The sequence below is a fragment of the Phyllobates terribilis genome, unplaced genomic scaffold (assembly GCF_046119375.1).
Source record: "Phyllobates terribilis strain yellow unplaced genomic scaffold, ASM4611937v1 Scaffold_3__8_contigs__length_932513732, whole genome shotgun sequence".
NCBI classification, from domain to species: domain Eukaryota; kingdom Metazoa; phylum Chordata; class Amphibia; order Anura; family Dendrobatidae; genus Phyllobates; species Phyllobates terribilis.
In genome coordinates, this window is record NW_027362763.1 from 322,635,777 (window position 1) to 322,658,147 (window position 22,371).

Consider the following 22,371-nt stretch of genomic DNA (forward strand, 5'->3'; position numbering starts at 1 on the left):
ATTTTTATCTGCATCTAGCTCTGAAAAAATATTTTGGCTTCGGCATGTAGCAGTGTGTGGGACTTGTTCTATTAGTCCATCTATACTAACCTCCACCAGGTTGCAAATTCAATCTAATTTTTATCTGCATCTAGCTCTGAAAAAATATTTTGGCTTCGTCTTGTAGCAGTGTGTGGGACTTGTTCTATTAGTCCATCTATACTAACCTCCACCAGGTTGCAAATTCAAAATAATTTTTATCTGCATCTAGCTCTGAAAAAATATTTTGGCTTCGGCTTGTAGCAGTGTGTGGGACTTGTTCTATTAGTCCATCTATACTAACCTCCACCAGGTTGCAAATTCAATATAATTTTTATCTGCATCTAGCTCTGAAAAAATATTTCGGCTTGTAGCAGTGTGTGGGACTTGTTCTATTAGTCCATCTATACTAACCTCCACCAGGTTGCAAATTCAAAATAATTTTTATCTGCATCTAACCCAGCCAATACTTTTGGGCTAATACCACAGTTTGGCCACTCAGCTCTGCTCGGTTCCCATCCATTGTTTTTTGTGCAAACAACTCCAGAGTTGTCAATTAGTTAACCACCAAAATGAGTGGAAAAAGGACTGCTGTTGGTGGAAAGGGTAATAGGCATGTTGGGAAGGGAAAAATAGGTTGTGTCCGTGGGAAGGGTGTTAAAGCAACAGTAACATCTGCAGAAGAATGACCATCTTCCAGCCAAACTAAGATGTCTACTTTTAGCGGACAATGTGATAAGATCCCTTTCTTACGGCCACGCCAATTGCTACAAATTCCAGATGAGGCACAAAAACAGCAGGTACTTCAACGGATATCAAGTGTTCCTTTAAGTGGGCTCTCCTCCACCTCAACTTCAACATCACAAATACTCCAGTCCTCAGAGGTGTCACCCCAATCGCACTTGCTTCCTCACAGCTCCCAAGTCTCCAGCTGCCCATCTGAGTATGGGGTAGAACAGATGGTTGAGTCTGCAGAGCTGTTTACTCATACTATAGCCTGGGAATCAGAGGTCGGCTCCAGCGCTTCTGTGAATCCAGACGAGGAAATGTTCTGCACTGATGCCCAGAATCTTTATGAGTCGGATCCAGGACCAGACGCAGAAGGTTCTGACAATAATGTAGACCCTCGTTCCCAAACTGTAACTCCTGTTGGTGGAGACAATGAGGAAGACCATGATGAGACTCAAATACCTGATTGGAGCGACAACTTTAGTTTTTTGTCAGGGCAAGAAGAGGTTGGCTCTGAGGACGACGGGTGTGATAACACACAGGGTGATGATGACGAGGTTGGAGATCCCACTTACTGTCAACCCACAGTCAGCCAAGAGATGAGGTCAGCAGAGGAGGTGGAGGAGGATGATAGTGACGACGAGGTCAGGTTGCGCCTTCCTGGACAGAGACGTAGTACTGGAAGCACGTCAACAACTGCATCCTCAAACACAACTCTGCCTCTGACCACAAGTCGTGGTGGCTCTTCAGGTCGCATGGGTGCTAAGTCTTGCATAGCCTGGGCATTTTTTCAGATAGATAAGGATGACCCAACTCGTGTTATCTGTAACATTTGTCAGCAAAAGCTAAGTAGAGGCCAAAAAATACATAGTTTGAGTACTTCATGCATGAACCGGCACATGAATATGAAGCATAAGTTGCTGTGGGAAGCTCACTGTGCTACAATGCGGCCTAGCCGGCCGGGTCAACAACCGTCTGCCACATCTTGTGCATCCGCGGTCTCTTTATCCTCTGTGACTGGGGGGACAGCAGTCACACCTGTTTTGGGACGCAGACCTGCCACCTCTTTACCCGCAACAGCCAGCGTGATTGGCAGGTCATCATTTTCTTTGGAGGTGGAATCACCAGCTGGTGTTCTGCGCTGTCCGACATCGATAGCACCACCTTTGGATCAAGACAACCTAACATGTCCACCTGCATCTTCCTCACAGACCGGCAGTTTGCCGGGGACACCCATCTCAACCCCGTCTAAGCACAACAGCCAGCCATTGGGCCCTCAGATGTGGACAAGTAAAAGACCATTTCCTCCTAGCCGTGAGAAAGCTAAGAGGTTGAATTTCACCATCTGCAAGCTCTTGGCTACAGAAATGCTGCCTTTTCGCCTGGTGGACACAGAGGATTTTCGAGACCTTATGTCTGTCGCAGTGCCCCAGTACCAGATGCCCAGTCGGCACTACTTCTCAAAAAAAGGTGTGCCTGCGCTCCACCAGCATGTCGCACACAACATCACCGCTTCTTTGAGAAACTCTGTGTGTGACAGGGTGCATTTCACCACAGACACTTGGACGAGTAGGCATGGACAGGGGCGTTACATGTCGCTGACTGGGCACTGGGTAACTATGGTGACAGGAGGACAAGGGGCTGCTGTCCAAGTCTTGCCGTCCCCACGAGTTGTGTGTCAATCCTCTTTATCTCGAAGTTCCTCCACTGCTTCTGCCTCCTCAACCTCCTCTCGGTCCTGCACCTGCACCCAAAGCCTGTCTGGTCATGCCACAAGCTTTCTAACTGCGCAGAAGGGATCCTGCACACCTCCCTACTATGCTGGCAGCAGGGCTCAACGTCATCAGGCAGTTTTTACTTTGAAATGTCTGAGAAATGTGAGTCACACAGCTGAGGAGTTGTGGTCAGCTCTGAAGAACCAGTTTCATGAATGGTTGTCTCCACTGGACCTGAAACCAGGGAAGGCCGTGCGTGACAATGCTGCAAACCTGGGTGTGGCCCTTCGCCGGGGCAATGTCACACACATGCCTTGTATGGCTCACGTGTTGAACCTGGTTGTCCAGCAATTTTTAGCCCACTATCCCGGACTAGATGGCCTTCTGCAGAAGGCACGGTCGCTGTGTGCTCACTTCCGCCGTTCGCATCCCGCAGCTCAGCGACTTACATCTCTACTGAAGTCGTTGGGACTGCCACTTCACCGGCTAGAATGCGATGTGCCTACCTGGTGGAATTCAACTCTGCACATGTTGCAGCGACTGTGGCAGCACGACAAGCCCTGGTGCAATACGTTCTGATGTATAGCCTGGGCCAACGAGATCCAGAGGTGGGGCAAATCACGCTGGAGGAGTGGTCTCAGATCAGGGACCTATGCACCCTTCTGCACAGTTTTGAAATGGCGACGAAGATGTTTAGTGCTGACCATGCCATTATCAGCATGACTATTCCGGTGATTTACATGCTGGAGCACATGTTAAACAGAATTCGGAGTCAGGTGGTGGCACAAGAGGAGTTGGAGGAAGTAGAGGAGGAGGAGTTGTATGCGGAAGGGCTAACATCTGCAAGGTCCAGACGGTCGGCAGCACCAAGGCGGCAGGCATGTGAGGGTGGGGGAGATGGTTTTACCAGGGCGCATGGTAGCAGCCAAACTAGTGAGGAAGGTGCAGGAGCCCAGGATCAAGTGGAGGACGAACTGATGGAAGACTCATCAGATGAGGGAGACCTTGATCACATTTCTGTTGTGCGAGGTTTGGGGGGAGAGGGCAGACGAAGGAAGCATGATTGTTACCTCGCCACCAACACAACAGGAACTTGGTGCTCTTGGATGTGCAAGACACATGAGTACCTTCTTGCTGCACTACCTGCAACATGACCCTTGAATTGTGAGAATTAGAAATAATCCTGACTACTGGGTTGCCACACTGTTAGATCCCCGGTACAAAAGTAAATTTGCAGAAATTATTCCTGCCATAGAAAGAGATGCACGCATGCAGGAGTATCAGCAGAGACTGTTGCAGAATCTTACATGTGCTTTTCCACAAAACACTAGTGGTGCACGTAGTGAATCTCACAGTTCCAACTTGCCAACCGTGGGACCGTAGAAGTGTTCAGCACTCAAAACGTAACAGAAACACAGTATCTGCTGGTAACATCAATTTTGCGGAATAATTTCACCACTTTTTTAGCCCATCCTTTGCAAGGCCACAGGAGACAAGAAGTCTAACACATAGTCAATGCCTAGAGACGATGGTACAGGAGTATCTCCAAGTAAACATTGAAGCCATGACTGTGAAGCCATGACCCTTGCTCTTTTTGGACTTCCAATCTGGATAAATGGCCGGAGCTCGCCACTTACGCCTTGGAGATCTTGTCATGCCCCACAGCCAGCGTTCTGTCTGAACGTGTGTTCAGCGCTGCTGGTGGTGTGCTGACAGATAAGCGCACGCGGCTCTCCACTGATAATGTAGACAGACTCACGTTCATAAAGATGAACAAATCATGGATCCGAAACGACTTTTCTTCCCCTGTCATCCTGGGGGGAGTAAAAACTTGATGATTTGTTAAAATCACCTCACCAACCGTTTTAAGCTTTCAAATTACTAATCATGTTTATCTGTATCTTGGTTGGAAAATAATTTGGGCCTTGTAGCAGTTTGCAGTACTGATTCTATTAGGCCATCTATACTAAACTCCACCAGATTTAAAATTACTAATCATGTTTATCTGTATCTTGGCTGGAAAATAATTTGGGCCTTGTAGCAGTTTGAGTACTGATTCTATTAGGCCATCTATACTAAACTCCAACAGATTTAAAATTACTAATCATGTTTATCTGTATTTTGGCTGGAAAATAATTTGGGCCTTGTAGCAGTTTGCAGTACTGATTCTATTAGGCCATCAATACTAAGCTCCACCAGCTTTCAAATTAATAATAATTTTTAGCTGCATCTAGCCCGGAAAATAATTTTGGGGCTCCTAGATGCGCAAGACACATGAGTGCCTTCTTGCTGCACTACCTGCAACATGACCCTCAGATTGTCAGAATTCGAAATAATCCTGACTACTGGGTTGCCACACTCTTAGATCCCCCACACTGTTCGATCAACCTTTTCATTTTAATAAAGAACAAAAAAATGGTCATTTTTTAAATTATAAGCATTGGCAGGTTATTAGAAACTGAAATCAAACAGTTTTCAACTCAAAACTTTATTCTAGGTGATGTTACATTTGCACATAGGACCCCTTGTTCGAAAGGAGCTTCTGAACTCTCTCTTCCATTGAATTTGTCAGGTTTTGGATGGTTTCTGTTTCAATTGTTTTGCATGAGGACAGAATACCCTCCCAGAGCTGTTGCTTAGATGTGAACTGCCTCCCGCCATCATAGACACTCCTTTTGATGATGCTCCAGAGGTTCTCAATGGGGTTGAGGTCAGGGGAGCATGGGGGTTACACCATAAGTTTGTCCCCTTTTATGCCCATATCAGCCAGAGATGCCGATGTGTTATGTGCAGCATGAGACGGTGCATTATCATGCATGAAAATGATCTTGCTGCGTAATACACGGTTCTTCTTCTTGAACCATGGCAGGAAGTGCTGTTTGAGAAACTCCACATACATTATGGAGTTCATCTTTACCCCTTCAGGGATCCTAAAGGGGCCGACAATCTCTCTCCCCATGATTCCAGCCCAAAACATTCCTCCACCTCCTCCTTGTTGGCGCCGTAGCCGTGTTTGCATGGGGTGTCCATCAACCAGCCATCCTCCACTCCATCCATCTGGACCATCGAGCGTTGCACGGCACTCATCGGTGAACAAAACAGTTTTGAAGTCAGTCTTCATGTATTGTTTGGCCCACTGGAGCCGTTTCTGCTTGTGTACAGTGGATAAAGGAGGTCGACAGGATGGCTTACGCACAGCTGCAAACCTCTGAAGGACCCTGCATCTTGCTGTTCGGGGGACGTTGGAGGCACCAGCAGCTTCAAAAACTTCTCTGCTGCTATGACAAGGTTTTTCTGCCGCTGCTCTTTTAACCTGACGTAATTGCCTGTAGGAAAGAGTCCTCAATTTTCCCTTATCAGCACGCACACGTGTGTACTGTGAATCAGCTACATACTTCTTGATTGTGCGATGATCAGGATGAAGTATTCTTGGCAATGTTGATTGTAGTCATGCCTTAACCTAAACACTCCACAATTTGTTGCTTCTCAGCAGCCGACACATCCTTTTTCTTTACCACTTTGGCAGAAAATGTAGGCTGCTTAATAATGTGGGACAGCCTTCTTAAGTAGTTTTGCCTTTCATTGGACACACCTGCCAAACTAATTAGCACAGGTGTCTGCAATTGCTTACAGTGATATAAAGAGCCCTGACACACATCACCATCAATGAGTTTAACTGACAAACAAAAAAATTCTTACCTTATCACTCCTAAACACTTTTTGCATAATAATTTGGAACACAGTGTACATGTGCTTTTCCACAAAACACCAGTGGTTCACGTACTGAATCTTACAGTTCTAACTTGCCAACCGTGGTCTGTATGGAGTTGTTCAATAAAGGGCCCAAAATTAAGATAACATAGACGGGAGAGGTCTCTATGAATACAAATTCGTAAGTATTTGATACCCTGTGACGTATTGCGATACAGGGCCATGATTTTGCCTATAAAAGGGTCCCCTAGACCCCTACCCCAAGCTTTTTAAGAGAATAATATATGGCGTGCCGGGAGACGCTATGGAATGCTTTCTCAGCATCCAACGAGAGTATCTAATTACAAATTTTTAACTGCATCTAGCCCAGGAAATACTTTGTGCCTAGTAGCAGTGTCTGCTAGTCAGCAGATTATCCCAGCTGTTAAGCAAGCTACACCACCTGTAGTTTGGACACTTAATTTTTTCAAATTAAATGGTTCGGGCCCCCGGGACACTCAGTGAAGAGCATTGGGGAGGCACCCCAAGGCACAGGGGCTGGGACTGGCGGTAGGACACGGAGGTCGCACGGGCAGGAACGGACTGGCCATGTCGGCTTCGCACTTTTTTGCTTTTAGAAGGGCATGACATGCCTATATCTGTGTCTCCCCCTCCTTTTTCTCCTCCACCTCTTTCTTTTCGCATGACTATATGCACTTGTCACTTTTCCATGTGTTAGTTGTGTCTTCTGAGCAGTTTGTCAGCTTTTGGACTCCTTTGAAGGTGTTTTCTATGTCTTTCTATGTGTTTTTGTTTGCCTGTCATTGGTTTTAATGGTGTTCGAAGGTGTTCGACGAACAGTTCGATGAACATACGGGTGTTCGACGAACTGAACTCAAACACTACGGGGGTGGCTCAACACTATTCAGGAGTTAGCATTGCAGTGCTGGGGTCCTGAGTTTAATCCCACCAAGAACAACAACTGCAAGGAGTTTGTATGCTGTCCCCATGTTTGTGTTTCCTCTAACATTTGTGATAAAGTCACTGGCAAGTACTGGAGGGGAGATATGTTTCACTGAGGCTATTAGTTTCAGTGATTTGAAACCTAGAAGTTTGCTCCAGCACACTAAGTGTTGAGAGGGTTTAATCAGCCATTTTTAATGGGCTAGATTTTATGTGAACGGCTGTAGAGCAGGTGGGAGAGTGTTCACCATATCACCACCCCTGGGTGTGGTCTGGGATATAAAAAGCCAGCTGGTTGAATCAAGTTTTTTTCAGAGTATCTGGAGAGGCTAGCTCCAGAGAGAGGAACTTGTGTTTGTATAACCTGAACCATGTGTTGGGCTAAAGTCTAAGTGGCTGGATTCCCGCGGACGTATGGAATATGCTGTACAGTTTCTTTTGTTTTGCCATTATGCCAAAAGAGCCATGTTTGATTTGATGAACTTTATGTTGATTTATGTCACTTTTTAATAAACCAAGAAAATATTTAAAGAGACAGTGTTCCTGAATCAACCTCCGTGTGCAGCTGATCTACTACGCACTCAAAAGACATACTTATAGGGAATGTAGATTGTAAACCTCAATGGGGACAGTGATGATGATGTCTGTTAAGCACTGTAGAATTAATAGTTCTATATAAGTAAGAATAATAAATAAATTATTATGAGGCTCTGTTCACACGGGTATAAAAAAAATCATCTGATTTTCATCCAGAAAAAGCAGACAACTTTTCATCTGCATTCTCATCCATATGGCATTCATCTTTATACATCAGCAGTGAATAAAATTTATATAAACAGACCATAAACAGTTTCTTAGGTTAAAAATGGTAATGTATTTATAAAAATCAAATGCCGTATGGGATCCGATATTTTTGTGTACCCTTAGACTTAAATAGGTCAGTCTCATTCGATGTATGGAAGAGCTTAGTGCGTCTGAATGTACGAATAGCAGCACTCAGATGAAAAATACAGTTATGTGATCGTGGTCTTCCAGGCAAGCCTATATGTGGCCAAAGGGTCTTATACTGCTGGGCTCTGCTTTGTTATACCATTAATGATATTTCTGATATATGTTACTATCTACTTATATTAATGTATTGCACTATATTTGGATATATTTTGATGTTTATAAGATATGTGGTAGAAAAGTATCTGGCACTTTTAGGGCAGGTGGAGACGGCCATATTATCGGTCCAAATAGATACAAAATACAACTGACACATGTGATGGATAGAAAGATAGAGTGGTTGCTCAAGTAAATATAGGATTGTATGTAACTTCCCAAGGAAGTAGTGAAGAAGAAGAATACACCTAAAATAAGCATATAATTAAGTGGCTATGTGTACCTTAGAACTTTAGAAAAACTAAATAAAATAGTAACATGCGCTAGACCCACGTCTGGAAGTGAGGGGGAGGCTATTGGTAAAAACAAAGCTGTTTATTGATTATAATGTAAAAGTAATAAAAATAAATAAAAAGGTATTACTAACTCATAAGGGGGGAGGGAAGGGGATTATAATGGAAGAGGATAGTCCTCCATAGGCTGGATGGTGGTGGGACTGGTGAGAAGTAGTACTCCCAGATACTGGTTGGAAGGGACCCTGTGGATGCTGGATCCCAGGAGGTGGTAAGCACCTATTAAAGGGAAGAGTTTTTAATCAGCAATGTAGTACTGTAAAGGGTAAACAGTGCTAGTGAAAATGTCCAAAGTATTACCTATTAGATGGAGGGCAGATGCAAAAGACGATCCCATGGAGTTGTGTGGATCGTCTTGGTTGGTGATAGGCTTGGAATAAAGTGGTTTTATTAATATAAAACAATTGGATAATGTTGTAATAAGGTGTATGACCTTATACCTACTATAATTGGTCCTGGGGTGGATGTGTAGTTCTCCTGGAGGGAGGCAAGTGGGTCAGGCATGGTTTAGAGAATGTTGAGGGGTGTAGCCCCTTAGTCCTGACTTAACAGTAGTTGGTGAGATGATGAATCTCTGTGGCTCTATGATAAAGTAAGGACAATATGAGTGGATAGGGGCAATAGGGGAAGATATAAAGATGGTTTGATAGATTGATAGATGTGCACTACAAAAGGAATTTAAAAGTTTAGATTGGAAGTAGACGGACGCTACCTCTGGTAGGTAATAAATATGAGACTGGTTGGGGTCCCGGTTGAGGGTGAACTGGAGTCCTGGTTAACAAGGTAGGAGTGGCACAGTCACTGTGGGGATCTAAAAATCGATGCCTGTATCAGGAGGAATAATAAAAGGTTAAAAGACCGGAGCTAAAAACAATGGAGGTAATTAGAAATAATAGTAATAATAAAGAGCCTTGGCGGGGGTCCGGCTGTGGGAATAGGGGGGAGTGGTACTGCCGGTGGCGGGGATTTTAATTTTATTATTTTATTATTAATAACTACAAATAGAAGGTTGAAAATGAAAGAAACACATGTTGGGTGACAACACAGCAGGAGAGCATAAAAATCAAGTGTCATACTGTATATATTTGGTGATTAGTAGAAAAAAATCGCTGCATGTTTGAGTTTGATCCTATATGCGGCCGTGCAAGTCAATGAGTCCGTGGAAACCATCGGACTGCACTCAGATGACATCTGGGTGCAGTCTGATTTCCGCGCACTTACACAATGAAGAAGATGAAGAAATTTTGTTCTTCATCTTCTCCTCATCCAAGAGAATTGGATCACACTCTGATCAAACTCTGATCAGAGTGTCATTTGCATAATCGCCCCGATTCTCTCGAATGTGAAAAGCTATGGCAGTCTGCACAAGCCCTTAAGTAGATAATGAAGGAAATCATTATTTGTGATGTTAAATACACAGTGTAGAAATCATGTAAGGTTTCGAACTTCATCAAACATACACTGTACTGTAGGGTTGGACATAGCATTGGTGCTGCACAGGAGACAGTGAGGCAGTGACTGGGATCGTATACGAGGGACGTTATATATCCCCCAGAATGTGAACAGAGACCTATTTAACCCGTTGGAGTGCATTGCAGTCACAGACACAGCTGCGGCTGCCATGCAGGAATGAAGGTCAGCATTGACCAGGTCAGGCTATCTGGCTAAGGCAGATTAAGTAAAACCTGGCAGGGCCTTCATTTCTTGGAGGAGGCTACAGGAAGGCAGTGGGGCGGCCTCCTCCCTCCAACCCGGGTTTTCCAGGGGCTCTTGCCACAGATCCTTTAAAAACCCTGCATTAAGGGTTAGTGGTGTTCAGTGTTGGGACCTGCTAGGAGCATAGCAGGAAAGCTCCGCGGCCTGTGTGTAGCTGAACCCACGCCTGGGAAGGTTCTGCACCTGTCAGGCTCTGAGCGGCCCGGCGCAGCCGTTGCCCATGGCAACCGTTGTTTATGGACTTGTGTTAACCCGGCTGCGAACTGGAGGACTTTCTATTTACCTGTGAATTTGTTGAATAAAAGCTGCTTATGTTGGACTTGCTTGTGTCACTGCCTCAGTTACTGCACGGTGTGAACACCACCGCCTTACAGGACCAAGACGTAAGGGGTAACATTTCCACCTTCAAAGCAAGTGAAATTTTGCATTATGAAGAACTGTACGACTACAAAAGGTCCATATACTGTTGTTGCACAAGGGCCCTCTTCTGTCTGTGTCCACCAGTGTAGTACATTCTAAAAATAAAATCATAAAAATCATATCTGGTAATTGTGAGTACATTCTAAAAAGCAGATATTATCCCCAAGGTTCAGTCCTAGGACCCCTGCTCTTCTCCATCTTCACCTTCGGCCTGGGACAGCTCATATAGTCCCATGGCTTTCAGTATCGCCTCTATGCTGATGACACACAGATCTACATCTCTGAACCCTTTCCACTTTCTGCCGACTCAAACTCAAAAATATTTCCTGGATCCGCACATTCCTTAACCATGAATCTGCAAAAACACTAGTGCACGCCCTCATCAGCTCCCGCCTCGACTACTGCAACCTTTTACTCTATGACCTCCTTTCTATCACTCTCGCACCCCTCCAATCTATCCTAAAGTCTGCTGCCTGACTAATCCACCTGTCCCCCCGCTATTCCCCGGCCTCTCCTCTCTGTCAATCCCTTCACTGGCTCCCCATTGCTCAGAAACTCCAGTTAAAAACCCTAACCATGTCATACAAAGCCATCCGCAACCTGTCTCCCCAATATATCTGTGACCTAATCTCCCGGTACTTACCTACACGCAACCTCCGATCCTCACAAGACTTCTTCTTTACTCCCCTCTTATCTCCTCCTCCCACAATCTTATGCAAGATTTCTCCTGTGCATCTCCCCACTCTGGAACTCCCTATCCCAACACATCAGACTCTCGTCTATCGTGGAAACCTTCAAAAGGAACCTGAAGACCCACCTCTTCCGACAAGCCTACAACCTGCAGTAACCCTCGTTCCACAATTCACTGCATGACCAGCTCTACCCTCACATACTGTATCCTCACCCATCCCCTGTAGAATGTGAGCACTCATGGGCAGGGTCTTCGCTCATCCTATACCAGTCGCCGACTTGTATTGTTCAAAATTTATTGTAATTGTTTGTATCCCTTTCAAATGTAAAGCGCCATGGAATGAATGGCACTATAATAAATAATAATAATAATAATACCACTACAAAAAACGTCCACAGAATTGCTGGAGGAGATCATACAACTGTTTGTGAAAACAGAAAATTGCAGTACAAAACAACAGGAAAAATAAATTAAGAATCTGCAATTAGATCCCATAAGAAGGAATCAGCAATTACATATGGAAATGGTATCTAATTGATGCCACAATATCACATTGTTAAGCTCACCGGAAGTGACATGGCCGTGATTAGCAATGGATGGCATATATAAATACTGAAAGAACAGTTAGGCTGTGTGCTCAAGATTCAGAAATGCTCAGGACTTTTTCCTGAGCGTTTCTGCATCTCCCTGGCAGAATAAACGGATGCAGATTGTACATGCGGATTGTACATGCGGATTGTACATGCGTTTTTCCTGCCAGGGACATGTGGATGTGAAGCGCTCTTCACATGCATTTCCGCATGCGGGTTGTCAAGCACTTTCCAAGCGTTTTTAGCATCACTTGGAAAGTGCTTGACAACTTGGTCACACTATATAAATCCATGCAAACGGCATGGATTTATATAGTGTGACCGTAAAGAATGGTAAAAAATAAATCTATACTTACCTTCTGATGGCCCCGCAGTCTTGCTTCACTCCGTCCTGGCTTGCTGGCAGATCGCGGTACACTACACTAGGACCTTCCATCATATGACTATGACGTCAGCGCGGGTCCTTCAGTCCACCGCGATCTGCCGGCAAGCACAGAGAAGGAGTCCGGGTGGCATCAAAAGGTAAATATCATATTTATTTTTTATTTTATTCTTTTTTTTACAGGTTCTATGGTACCTGGGTCCGGAGGAGAGTCTCCTCTCCTCCACACCCGGGTACCATCCGCACATTGAAACGTTTGGATTCCGCATGTACAGATGCAGTGATGCGGAATCCAAGCGTTCCAATGCAAGTCAATGGCGGCAAAAACGCAGCGCTTCCGCAAAATTAATGGACATGCTGAGCATTTTTTAGCTCATCAAAAACACTGCTGAAAAATCCACAGCATGGGCATTGAAATTGCGGCTTCTCATTGGGGACCATGGGGGACGGATTACCAAGCGTTTCCCAAGCGTTTACGCTGCGTAAATTCCACAGCATAAACGCTTGAAAGATGCATCGTGGGCACGCAGCCTTAATGCCGTGGACTGGAAGTGACCTCAGAAATAGGAATCGTATGTAAAGAGAAGGTTTCCATAGCCACCAGTATATTCTACATAGAGAATAAAGCAGAAGGTTATACAGCTATCAATGGGTGAAAGGGTAAGACGAATGAATCACAATAGAGGGTAAAACAAAAGAAAAAAAAGAAACAAGGAAAGAATTTCACAATGAATTGTGGATTTGTGTTGGGAAATTCTGTCCTTAACCTATATAATGTATTTTGTGTGATGTCTGTGTGTATCTAATACAATTTGTTATTTAATAAATTTGATGCTGTCCTGCTCACCGACAGTTTTTTAAGTCTTTGGACTGGAAGTTGTGCGGGTTTACCCATTTTATCATTTTTAATAAATTAATAACATTGATTTTATTGGATAAATTACTATGGAAATACAATTATTTTTCTAGTGTTCTAGGTCTTTTATAATACATTTTGATCCATTTTCTAAATATTGACACTTATTTTAATAATTTTCAATTATCTAATGTATCTTTTTCTCACTTCTTTATTTTAGTAGTAAACACTTCTTGGTCTATTATATATAATCTTCTCTTATAACAAATGCTAAATTTTCTATTGCTTTTTTTCTTTAAGGAATCTGTTATTGAAAATAGACGACTTTGGCTGTTTCTAAAAAGAATCTTCAAATATAAGTCTCACAGCAAGTATAGAGAATTATACAGAGCTCTACAGAATGACCCCAGCTGGCCTCCAGTCAGTACAACACAATATGCTGATGTACTGGATGAAGAACGTAGGGGACCTTTCTATACTAACCCATGCTACAAGTCTGATGAAAATGGAGTATGTGGATAATGAACAAAATATTAAACAATTGTAAAATAATTAGAACACAACAAAAATCACAACATCAAAGCCATCACTGTCAATGTCAAGTCTTTACAAGATGTTTTTAGTTGTGGGAGCAAATTGAATTTTTTTTTATGTTCATTGTTACTGAAGACGTTTATTCATATTTATTAACCTAATACATGAGCACCCTATGAAAGTGGGTTTCTTCATTATTTTGTGTGGTATAAAAGTAAAAAAAAAATAATAAAAAGAAAATTAAAAAAAAAATTGAATTAATCACCTGTCATTCTAACACATCACTGTTGTGGCCACTGACTGTTACCATACTCGTTGTCAATATTGTAAATTCTTACACAAAATATCAGAATATGTATGAACACACAGTCTATGGACAATAGGAATAGTAATGACTAGTTATACATTTATTCATACACTAGATGGTAGCCCGATTCTAACGCATCGGGTATTCTAGAATATGTATGTGGCCGACCGGGCGCAATCAGCAGAACGTTGTTTAAATATGGCGCCAAAATCGCTGATTGGTCGCGGCCGGCAACCGCGACTAATCAGCAAAACGGTGTTTAAATTTGGCGGCAATATCGGTGATTGGTCACGGGTGGCGGACGCGACCAATCAGCGAACTGTGTTAGTGAGGACCGGAGAGCTTGTTTAAATTTGGCGATAAAATCGACCAATCAGCAGAGCGTTGTTTAAATTTGGCGGCAATCTCGCTGATTGGTCTCGGCCGGCCGGCAGCCGAGACCAATGAGCAGAGCGGTGTTTAAATTTGGCGCCAAAGTCACTGATTGGTAGCGGTCGCCGGCGGCCGCGACCAATCAGCAGAGCGTTGTTTACATTTGGCGCCAATCTCGCTGATTGGTCGCGGTCGGCCGGCAGCCGCGACCAATCAGCAGAGCGGTGTTTAAATTTAGCGCCAATCTCGCTCATTGGTCGCGGTGGCCGGCCGCGATTAATCAGCAGAGCGGCGTTTAAATTTGCCGCCCATCTCGCTGATTGGTCGCGGCCGGCCACCGCGACCAATCAGCAGAGCGGCGTTTAAATTTGCCGCCCATCTCGCTCATTGGTCGCGGTGGCCGGCCGCGATTAATCAGCAGAGCGGCGTTTAAATTTGCCGCCCATCTCGCTGATTGGTCACGGCCGGCCATCACGACCAATCAGCACAGTGGCATTTAAATTTGCTGCCCATCTCGCTGATTGGTCGCGGTGGCCGGCCGCGATTAATCAGCAGAGCGGCGTTTAAATTTGCCGCCCATCTCGCTGATTGGTCGCGGCCGGCCACCGCGACCAATCAGCCGAGCGGCGTTTAAATTTGCCGCCCATCTCGCTGATTGGTCGCGGTCGACCGGCCACCGCGACCACTCAGCAGAGCGGCGTTTAAATTTGCCGCCCATCTCGCTGATTGGTCGCGGCCGGCCACCGCGACCAATCAGCGTCGTATTAGTGTGGGCCCGGGAGCGGCGCTGCTTGTGCGGCTCCGTATTAGTGAGGACCGGGGAGCGGCGCTGCCTGTTCGGCTCCTTCTGCTGCGAGGAGCCGGGAGAGGAGCGGCTGCTCGCAGTAGAAGCATCCCGACCGGCGGCGCTGCTCCCCGGTCCTCCGTTCACACTTGCTGTCAGGAGATCAGCGGGCCAAGCCGCTGATCTTCCGACGTTAGCCGCATGGAGGTCAGTGGCGCCGGTCGGGGTAGTTGTGCTGCTAGCGCCGCTCATCTCCCGCTGCATCGCCGCTGACCTCCGTCCACCAGATGAGCCGCTAACGGCCGCTATCTTTTTTCAGAAATCCCGCGGCGCTGATTGGCTGCTGCCGGACCAATGAGTGACGCGGGATTTCCAGGACAGACAGACAGAAAGATAGACAGACAGACGGGATAAGACGATTATATATATAGATTTGAAGGAAGCACTACAGAGAGAGAGCACAATATGGAGTTCTACAGAATAGCCCAAAGTGGAGCCCTATGAACAGATGCTGCTGTATTGTCCTTATTTGGGAGTTACATGACAGAAATGTTGATTGGTCCTCTATAAGTATCCATTTTTTAGAACTTATAAAAAATGTTTCACTACCCACAGTTTGATCAGTTAGAGAGCAATAACAGTGCAACAAAGCATGAAATAACATTGGTCTATGAAATATTCTGAAATGTATGTTACATGTCTTTCTCCCTAAGGAAATAAAGAAGGAGAGAAGAACAGTATCATAGCTTAGGTCAACGTGTATATTCTATTGCCCAAAAAAGCTTTCTCCTCTTTCTATGAGAATCCTTATGTGTAATATTGATTTCTACTAATTAGTTGTTTACATCATCCAATTTTTGTCATAGTATTTTTTCAACATTTTTTATCATATTCTAGCAAAACTCAACATTTTCCCCTGATCATAAGTCTGTGTATGTCAATTTAAAATGATAGCTTGCTAATGCTGGCTAAACACATTAGTTAACTGTCGGCTTAAGACATTTTTGGCAGTCAGCTATCCTTCCTAATCCTCCGACATGTATACACACAGTACACAGCTTGGTTGAGAACGCATGGACTCTAATTAGTGAGGGGAGAAAACCATTACCATACACCTCTGGTGGCAGCTTATCTCCCCTGAAAACAAAAGGATTAGTCATACGGAAATCAAGCAGCCTCCTCCTTCTTTCTCTAGGAAAGTCAGGTGAAGGCAATGCAAAATTGCAAAAATTGGTGGGTTCAGACAACATCGACTAATATAATATACAATAACATATGTAGCATTGGCGTCTCTGCCCCCTGCCAGGCAGAGACTCCGTCCCTCTCACCGCTGCGCTCCCCGCCCAGCGCCCTCCGGCGCTCCTCTTCCTGCTGCTGCCGCCGCGCGCAGCTTCCCGGGCACTGTGCTTAGGGTGCACGCGCGCTCCCTCCCTCCTAAAGGGGCCGCGCGCCGTCCTAAGGAGTCCCCGGCCAATAGCCGGAGGTCCTCCCATATATAAGGCACCGCCTCCAAAATGGAGGTGCCGGAGCAATAGTTGTTGCACAGTGTACTTACCTCTGCTTCAGCCCTCAGGTCCCGCTGCTAGCCTGACTACTAGTCCAGTCCGCCAGCCTGACTACTCTCCAGCCCGACAGTCTGTCTTCCGTTCAGTCCGCCAGTCTGTCTATGGGCTCTGCCCGCCTGCTTACCTGGATGCACCTGCCCGCTACCAACCGTGCCTCCTGGAGGCTCCTGCTTGCTACCTGCCGTGCCTACCTGGTGGGTCCTGCTGTCACTGTGGCACCCCAGGGGTCTGGTTTCCACAGTAACAGCAATGTTATGTCTGAGAGCAGGTGGGAGGTCTCTTGGTCAGGAATCCTGTGCATGCCACACCTCCTGCCCAGTCCTGGGAGGGGAAGAACTTCCCCTATATAAACCTAGGGCTGAGGCAGGGTTAGTGAGTAGAGAAGAAGTAGAGACAGAGAAGAGAAGCAGATATAGGAGAAGAACATCAGGAGCTCTGTGAGAGCAGTGCTATAAGGAGTCAGGGGCTGGCAGCTGCAGAGCTCGCCCTGACTGAGAAGTTATCACCGGACCCGGAGTCCGAGGCTGTGGGGACTAACTCCTATCCCGCAGCAGAAACCGACCGGCAGGGGATTGTAGGTCCTTTGGCCCAGAAACCCGAAGGCACGGTCTCACGCGTGGGACCAGCACCGCCGTCGTGGAGCGGAAGCTACTAGAAGGCCCCGAGTCACCGGCCATACGGGTGAGCACCACACGGTACACTCAGGGACGTGGGCTACTTATACCCGCCTCTAGCAAGGTAGCCGGAAGAGTATCGTTAGTTTGGGAGGCCTACAACTCCGCCTGGCCAGGGGAGATCCCATCTGCTCAAGGACTGACCAGGCCCCAATCGCTAGCCAGTACTCCGGGAGGGTCTATCTTTGTCACCAGTAAAGACCCTGAACTACACCGTACCGTCTCCGAGTGGTTCCTGCTACCCCCATCATCCACGTCGGCTGCCCTGAGGCCATACCCCTCCCGTTGGGGGTTATACTATCACGCTGCACAATCCTACCACCGGCCTCAGCGGTCTGCCCTGCAGCAGCAGCTCCTTAGCTGTACTCAACGGGTGGCGTAGTCGTCCAACATCTACCGCTAATACAGCGCCACTTAGTCTGACTCCCTGGGCACGGACCGGATCACCGCCACGAAACTACAACCCTCAAGAGATCCGGCTCCGGGTAAGCTCCCGCGTGCGCAACGCAGCGCGACACAGGTCCAGGGGCGCGTCAACTTTTGGCATAGTCGGCAGGATTTCGTGCCCGCAACCACGGGGTACTGCGTGCCTGAAAAAGACTGTTCAAACTTACCAGTGGTGAAGATTCCCGCCATCCGTGGAGGTTTCCCGCCATCCGGCGCCATCTTCTACCTTCTTCCCGCCATCCGCGAAGTTTTCCCGCCATCCGGCGCCATCTTCTGCCTTCTTCCCGCCATCCGTGGAGTTTTCCCGCCGTTGGACGCCATCTTGAAGACGCCGCGCGGGAAGAAGAGGGGCGTGGACTCCGAAAGCGCGCGAGAACTGAAGCCCCGCCTCACGTCCGGACGTTGCGTAAGGTCCTGGAAGGAGCCCAGCAGACGCCGACGTCACAGGAGCGCGACGGAAGGTCCTCAACCCTGACGATCCACTGCGGAGCCGCGGCCTACGGAAGAGGATCATCGCAAGGTAGGCCACGGTCCACTAGGGGGGAGGAAGATGTCGGATACGGAGGAGAGCTTCACTGCCTCAACCCCCGCCAGCGCCACCGCTGCTGCAGTCATGCCTTTCACCATGCCCTATATCCCGGGAGTGGCCTGGCTACCCCAGTACTCAGGGGAGTCACATACCCTGCATGACTTTAGAGAAAAGCTGGATAGCCTCTTCCAGGTGTATCCCCTCACAGAAGAGCAAAAAGTGAGCATCCTGGTGGCCCAATTAACCGGGGCAGCCCAAAGGGAGGTAAAGTCCTGGCCACCTGGGGGGAGGACTGTTGCAGGGATACTAACCCGGCTGAGGGACACCTTTGATACCCGCACCTCAGCCGAGATCAAGCTTAGATTCTACGGGTGCAAGCAGCGAGCACACGAGAGTATAAGGGACTATGCCCTGAACCTACAAGAGGCCCTGAGAGCCATTAAGCAGACCGACCCTGACGGCGTGGGAGACGAGGACAGGCTGTTGACTGAACAATTTATAGAGGGTTTATATTGCAATGCCCACCGAACCCAGTTGCGGGCAATGGCCTTACAGGACCCTCATCTGGGATTTGCACAGTTCAAGGACAGAGCCATCCGGGTGCTCCGAGAACCGGCACCAGGTGGCGTTGTGACCCACAGACGCCCCACTACCACTTACCACCAGGAGGCGGCACCCTTGTCGGCAGGGCCTGTGGGAGCTGATGCGCAGGCTTTGAACAATGACCCGGCTCCAGACCTGCACCATCAGGTCCAAGAGCTAGCTAAAAGCGTTGCTGCGCTAACCCGAACTGTGCAGTCTTTACAGGTTTCCACTCCAGGGAAGATCCTGCTGGCATCCGGACCGGAGGACATCCCGTGGCGTCAACCAAGGAGGACCCCACCGGCCAGAGGAAGACCCAGCGACCGATACAACGAGGACGGACGACCCATCTGCCGCCGCTGCAATCAACCCGGACATATGGCAAGGTACTGTCCTTTAAACTGGCACAACCTGGGGTAGAGGGCCAACCCCCAGGAAAAAGATCACCAGGCCCATCGAACTGGCGCGACAAATATGTGGGAGGACGTCCAGTCTTACCCGTGGTACTGGATGGCATTCCTATGAGTGCCCTACTGGACACCGGGTCACAGGTCACCACCATCCCGTACGTGCTCTTCAAGCAGTACTGGAATGACTCGGATATCACCCGCTACCCTGACGACGACTTGAGTATCATCGCCAGCAATGGTCAGCCCGTGCCACAGATTGGATTTAAAGAGGTGACCATTAAAATCGGTAGAGTCGAACTGGCAGCACAGGGACTGATCATTGTAGACATTGACAAACACGAGAGTCACCCAAAGATAACTCTAGGAACTAATGTAATTGAAAATTGTCTTGCAGAGGTGATTTTCCTTTTACAGCAGGTTGCCAAGAACGCCAGCTCCGGCCAGCAGCGAGTGCTCCAGAAAGAGATCCGGGCACTGATGCGACGGCAACAGCTAGAACTCTCCGGTGGTGAGATTGGTAGCGTGCGAATGTGTGACCCTTTCCCTATTGCCATGCCCCCGAAAAGTGAAATGATGATTTGGTGCCGGGCAGCTATTGGTCTGAGAGGTAGAGATTACCAGGCAATGGTAGAACCAGTTTACTCAGACAGTAGGCCCACCATTTTGACAGCACGGGGGGTGATCAATGTACGCCATGGGAGGGTGCCCGTTCGCATAATAAATATCGGGAAGAGGGAAGTGTACCTGCCCCGGTATGCCACGCTAGCCAAATTGTATACCATCAATCAAGATTCCATACAGTCCGTAGAACCCTTGCCTCCATCTTCCCCGGAGGAAGGTAACGGCTCTCAGAAAACAATGGAGGACTGGTGTCAGCAACTACATTTGGGTACTGACTCCACTCCCTCACACCAGAAACAGGGGGTCTATCGGGTGGTTCAAGAGTACGAGAGAGTGTTTAGTAAACACCCGTTAGACTTCGGGCGAGTCAAGGGGGTAGAACACCACATCCCCACGGGAGACCATCCTCCCATAAAAGAGAGGTATCGACCCGTACCCCCTGCACACTACCAACACGCCAAGGGGATGCTTAGAGACATGAAGGAGGCTGGGGTGATCAGGGATAGCTGTAGCCCCTGGGCAGCTCCACTAGTCTTAGTCAAAAAGAAAGACAACACCATGAGGATGTGTGTAGATTACCGGAAAATCAACCGTATCACACACAAGGATGCGTACCCCTTACCAAGGATAGAGGAGTCTTTGGCTGCTTTAAGATCTGCTAACTTCTTCTCTACCTTGGATCTCACTAGTGGGTACTGGCAGGTTCCTGTAGCAGAGGCGGACCGGGAGAAGACCGCATTCACCACCCCGATGGGACTTAGCGAGTTTACCTGCATGCCGTTCGGACTCTGCAACGCACCAGGAACCTTCCAACGATTAATGGAGTGCTGTCTGGGCCACAGAAACTTCGAGACGGTCCTGCTGTACCTGGACGATGTTATCGTATATTCCAAGACGTATGAGGACCACCTGAAACACCTGGCGGAAGTGTTCGAAGCTCTGGCAAGCTACGGCCTAAAGGTGAAACCCTCCAAGTGTCACCTCCTGAAACCAAAGGTGCAGTACCTGGGACACGTGGTGAGCGCTGATGGAGTGGCTCCCGACCCTGATAAGATCACCGCAATTAAGGAATGGCCAAGTCCCTCCAGTGTAAAGGAAGTGCGGCAGTTCCTCGGGTTGGTAGGCTATTACCGCAGATTCATCCCCGGTTTCACCAAAAAGGCAGCTCCTATGCAGGACCTCCTGATAGGCCAGTCCCGGAAGGCCAAGAACCAGAAGCCACCCTTCAGATGGGAGAAGTTAGAAGAAGAGTCCTTCCGCCAGCTGAAGATGGCCCTCACGGGGGATGAAATCCTGGCGTACCCTGATTACAGCCAGCCCTTTATCCTCTACACCGACGCAAGTAACATCGGGCTAGGAGCCGTACTGTCCCAGATCCAGCAGGGGAAAGAACGAGTAATCGCTTACGCCAGTCGAAAACTGCGACCCACCGAAAGAAACCCTGAGAATTACAGCTCATTTAAGCTAGAGTTCCTGGCAGTGGTGTGGGCAGTCACCGAACGCTTTAAGCACTACCTCGCTTCTTCCCGGTTCACCGTGTACACGGATAACAACCCGTTGACACACCTGGACACGGCAAGACTCGGTGCCCTAGAGCAGAGATGGATGGCCCGTCTGTCCAACTACGAGTTCACACCTAGCTCCACGCTCTCCTGTACTTTCCGGTACTGCTGCTGCCTCTCTGTGGTCAAGTCTGCTTCTGGTGAAGTGTCCTCGGGTGTCAGGACTCCCATCTCCAGGTCAACAGGTAGCTTACCAGGTCTTGCCCTCATCAGGTAAGCCGGGGTACAGTTGGTGGAACCTACCGGGATGTGGTTGTATAGGTCCACTAGGTCGGGCAGCCTCTCAGGCCACAGACTGCGTTCTTCCAGGGGCAATGTTTTCAGAAGATCTATCACCACCTGGTTCATTTTCTCACAAAGTCCATTAGTTTGCGGATGATAGGGTGTCGTCCTTATCTTCCGGCAGCCATACAGAGTGCAGAATTCTTGGAAGACCTCCGCTTCAAAGGCAGGTCCCTGGTCTGTCAACACTTGGTCCGGGTACCCGTGTGGACGGCAGAAATGCTGCTGGAAGGCTCTAGCTGCTGTTCGAGCTGTTAAGTCCTTGACGGGGACGACAACCAATAACCGGGAGTAGTGATCCACGATGGTTAGTGCGTAGACGTAGCCACTTCTGCTTGGGGTCAGTTTTACATGATCCAAGGCTACCAGTTCTAATGGCTGCCGGGTGACGATGGACTGCAGGGGAGTCTTCTGGCTGGCACGGTCCTTCCTTCTTAGGTTGCACGGGCCACAGTCTCTGCACCACCTCTCGATG

The 22,371-nt window shown here is 47.7% G+C and overlaps 1 protein-coding gene across 3 annotated transcripts in view; it reads left to right on the forward strand.

Moving 5' to 3' along the window:
* Nucleotides 1–13,955, forward strand: part of LOC141259321 (probable cation-transporting ATPase 13A4) — a 308,876-nt gene extending 294,921 nt beyond the window's left edge. For all 3 annotated transcript variants that reach the window (XM_073675076.1, XM_073675077.1, XM_073675078.1), the window contains one exon: nucleotides 13,528–13,955. In XM_073675076.1, coding sequence (XP_073531177.1) covers nucleotides 13,528–13,749 — 222 coding nt within the window. In that variant the 3' untranslated portion in view covers nucleotides 13,750–13,955. The remainder of the gene's footprint in view (nucleotides 1–13,527) is intronic.
* Nucleotides 13,956–22,371: the final 8,416 nt, after the last annotated feature.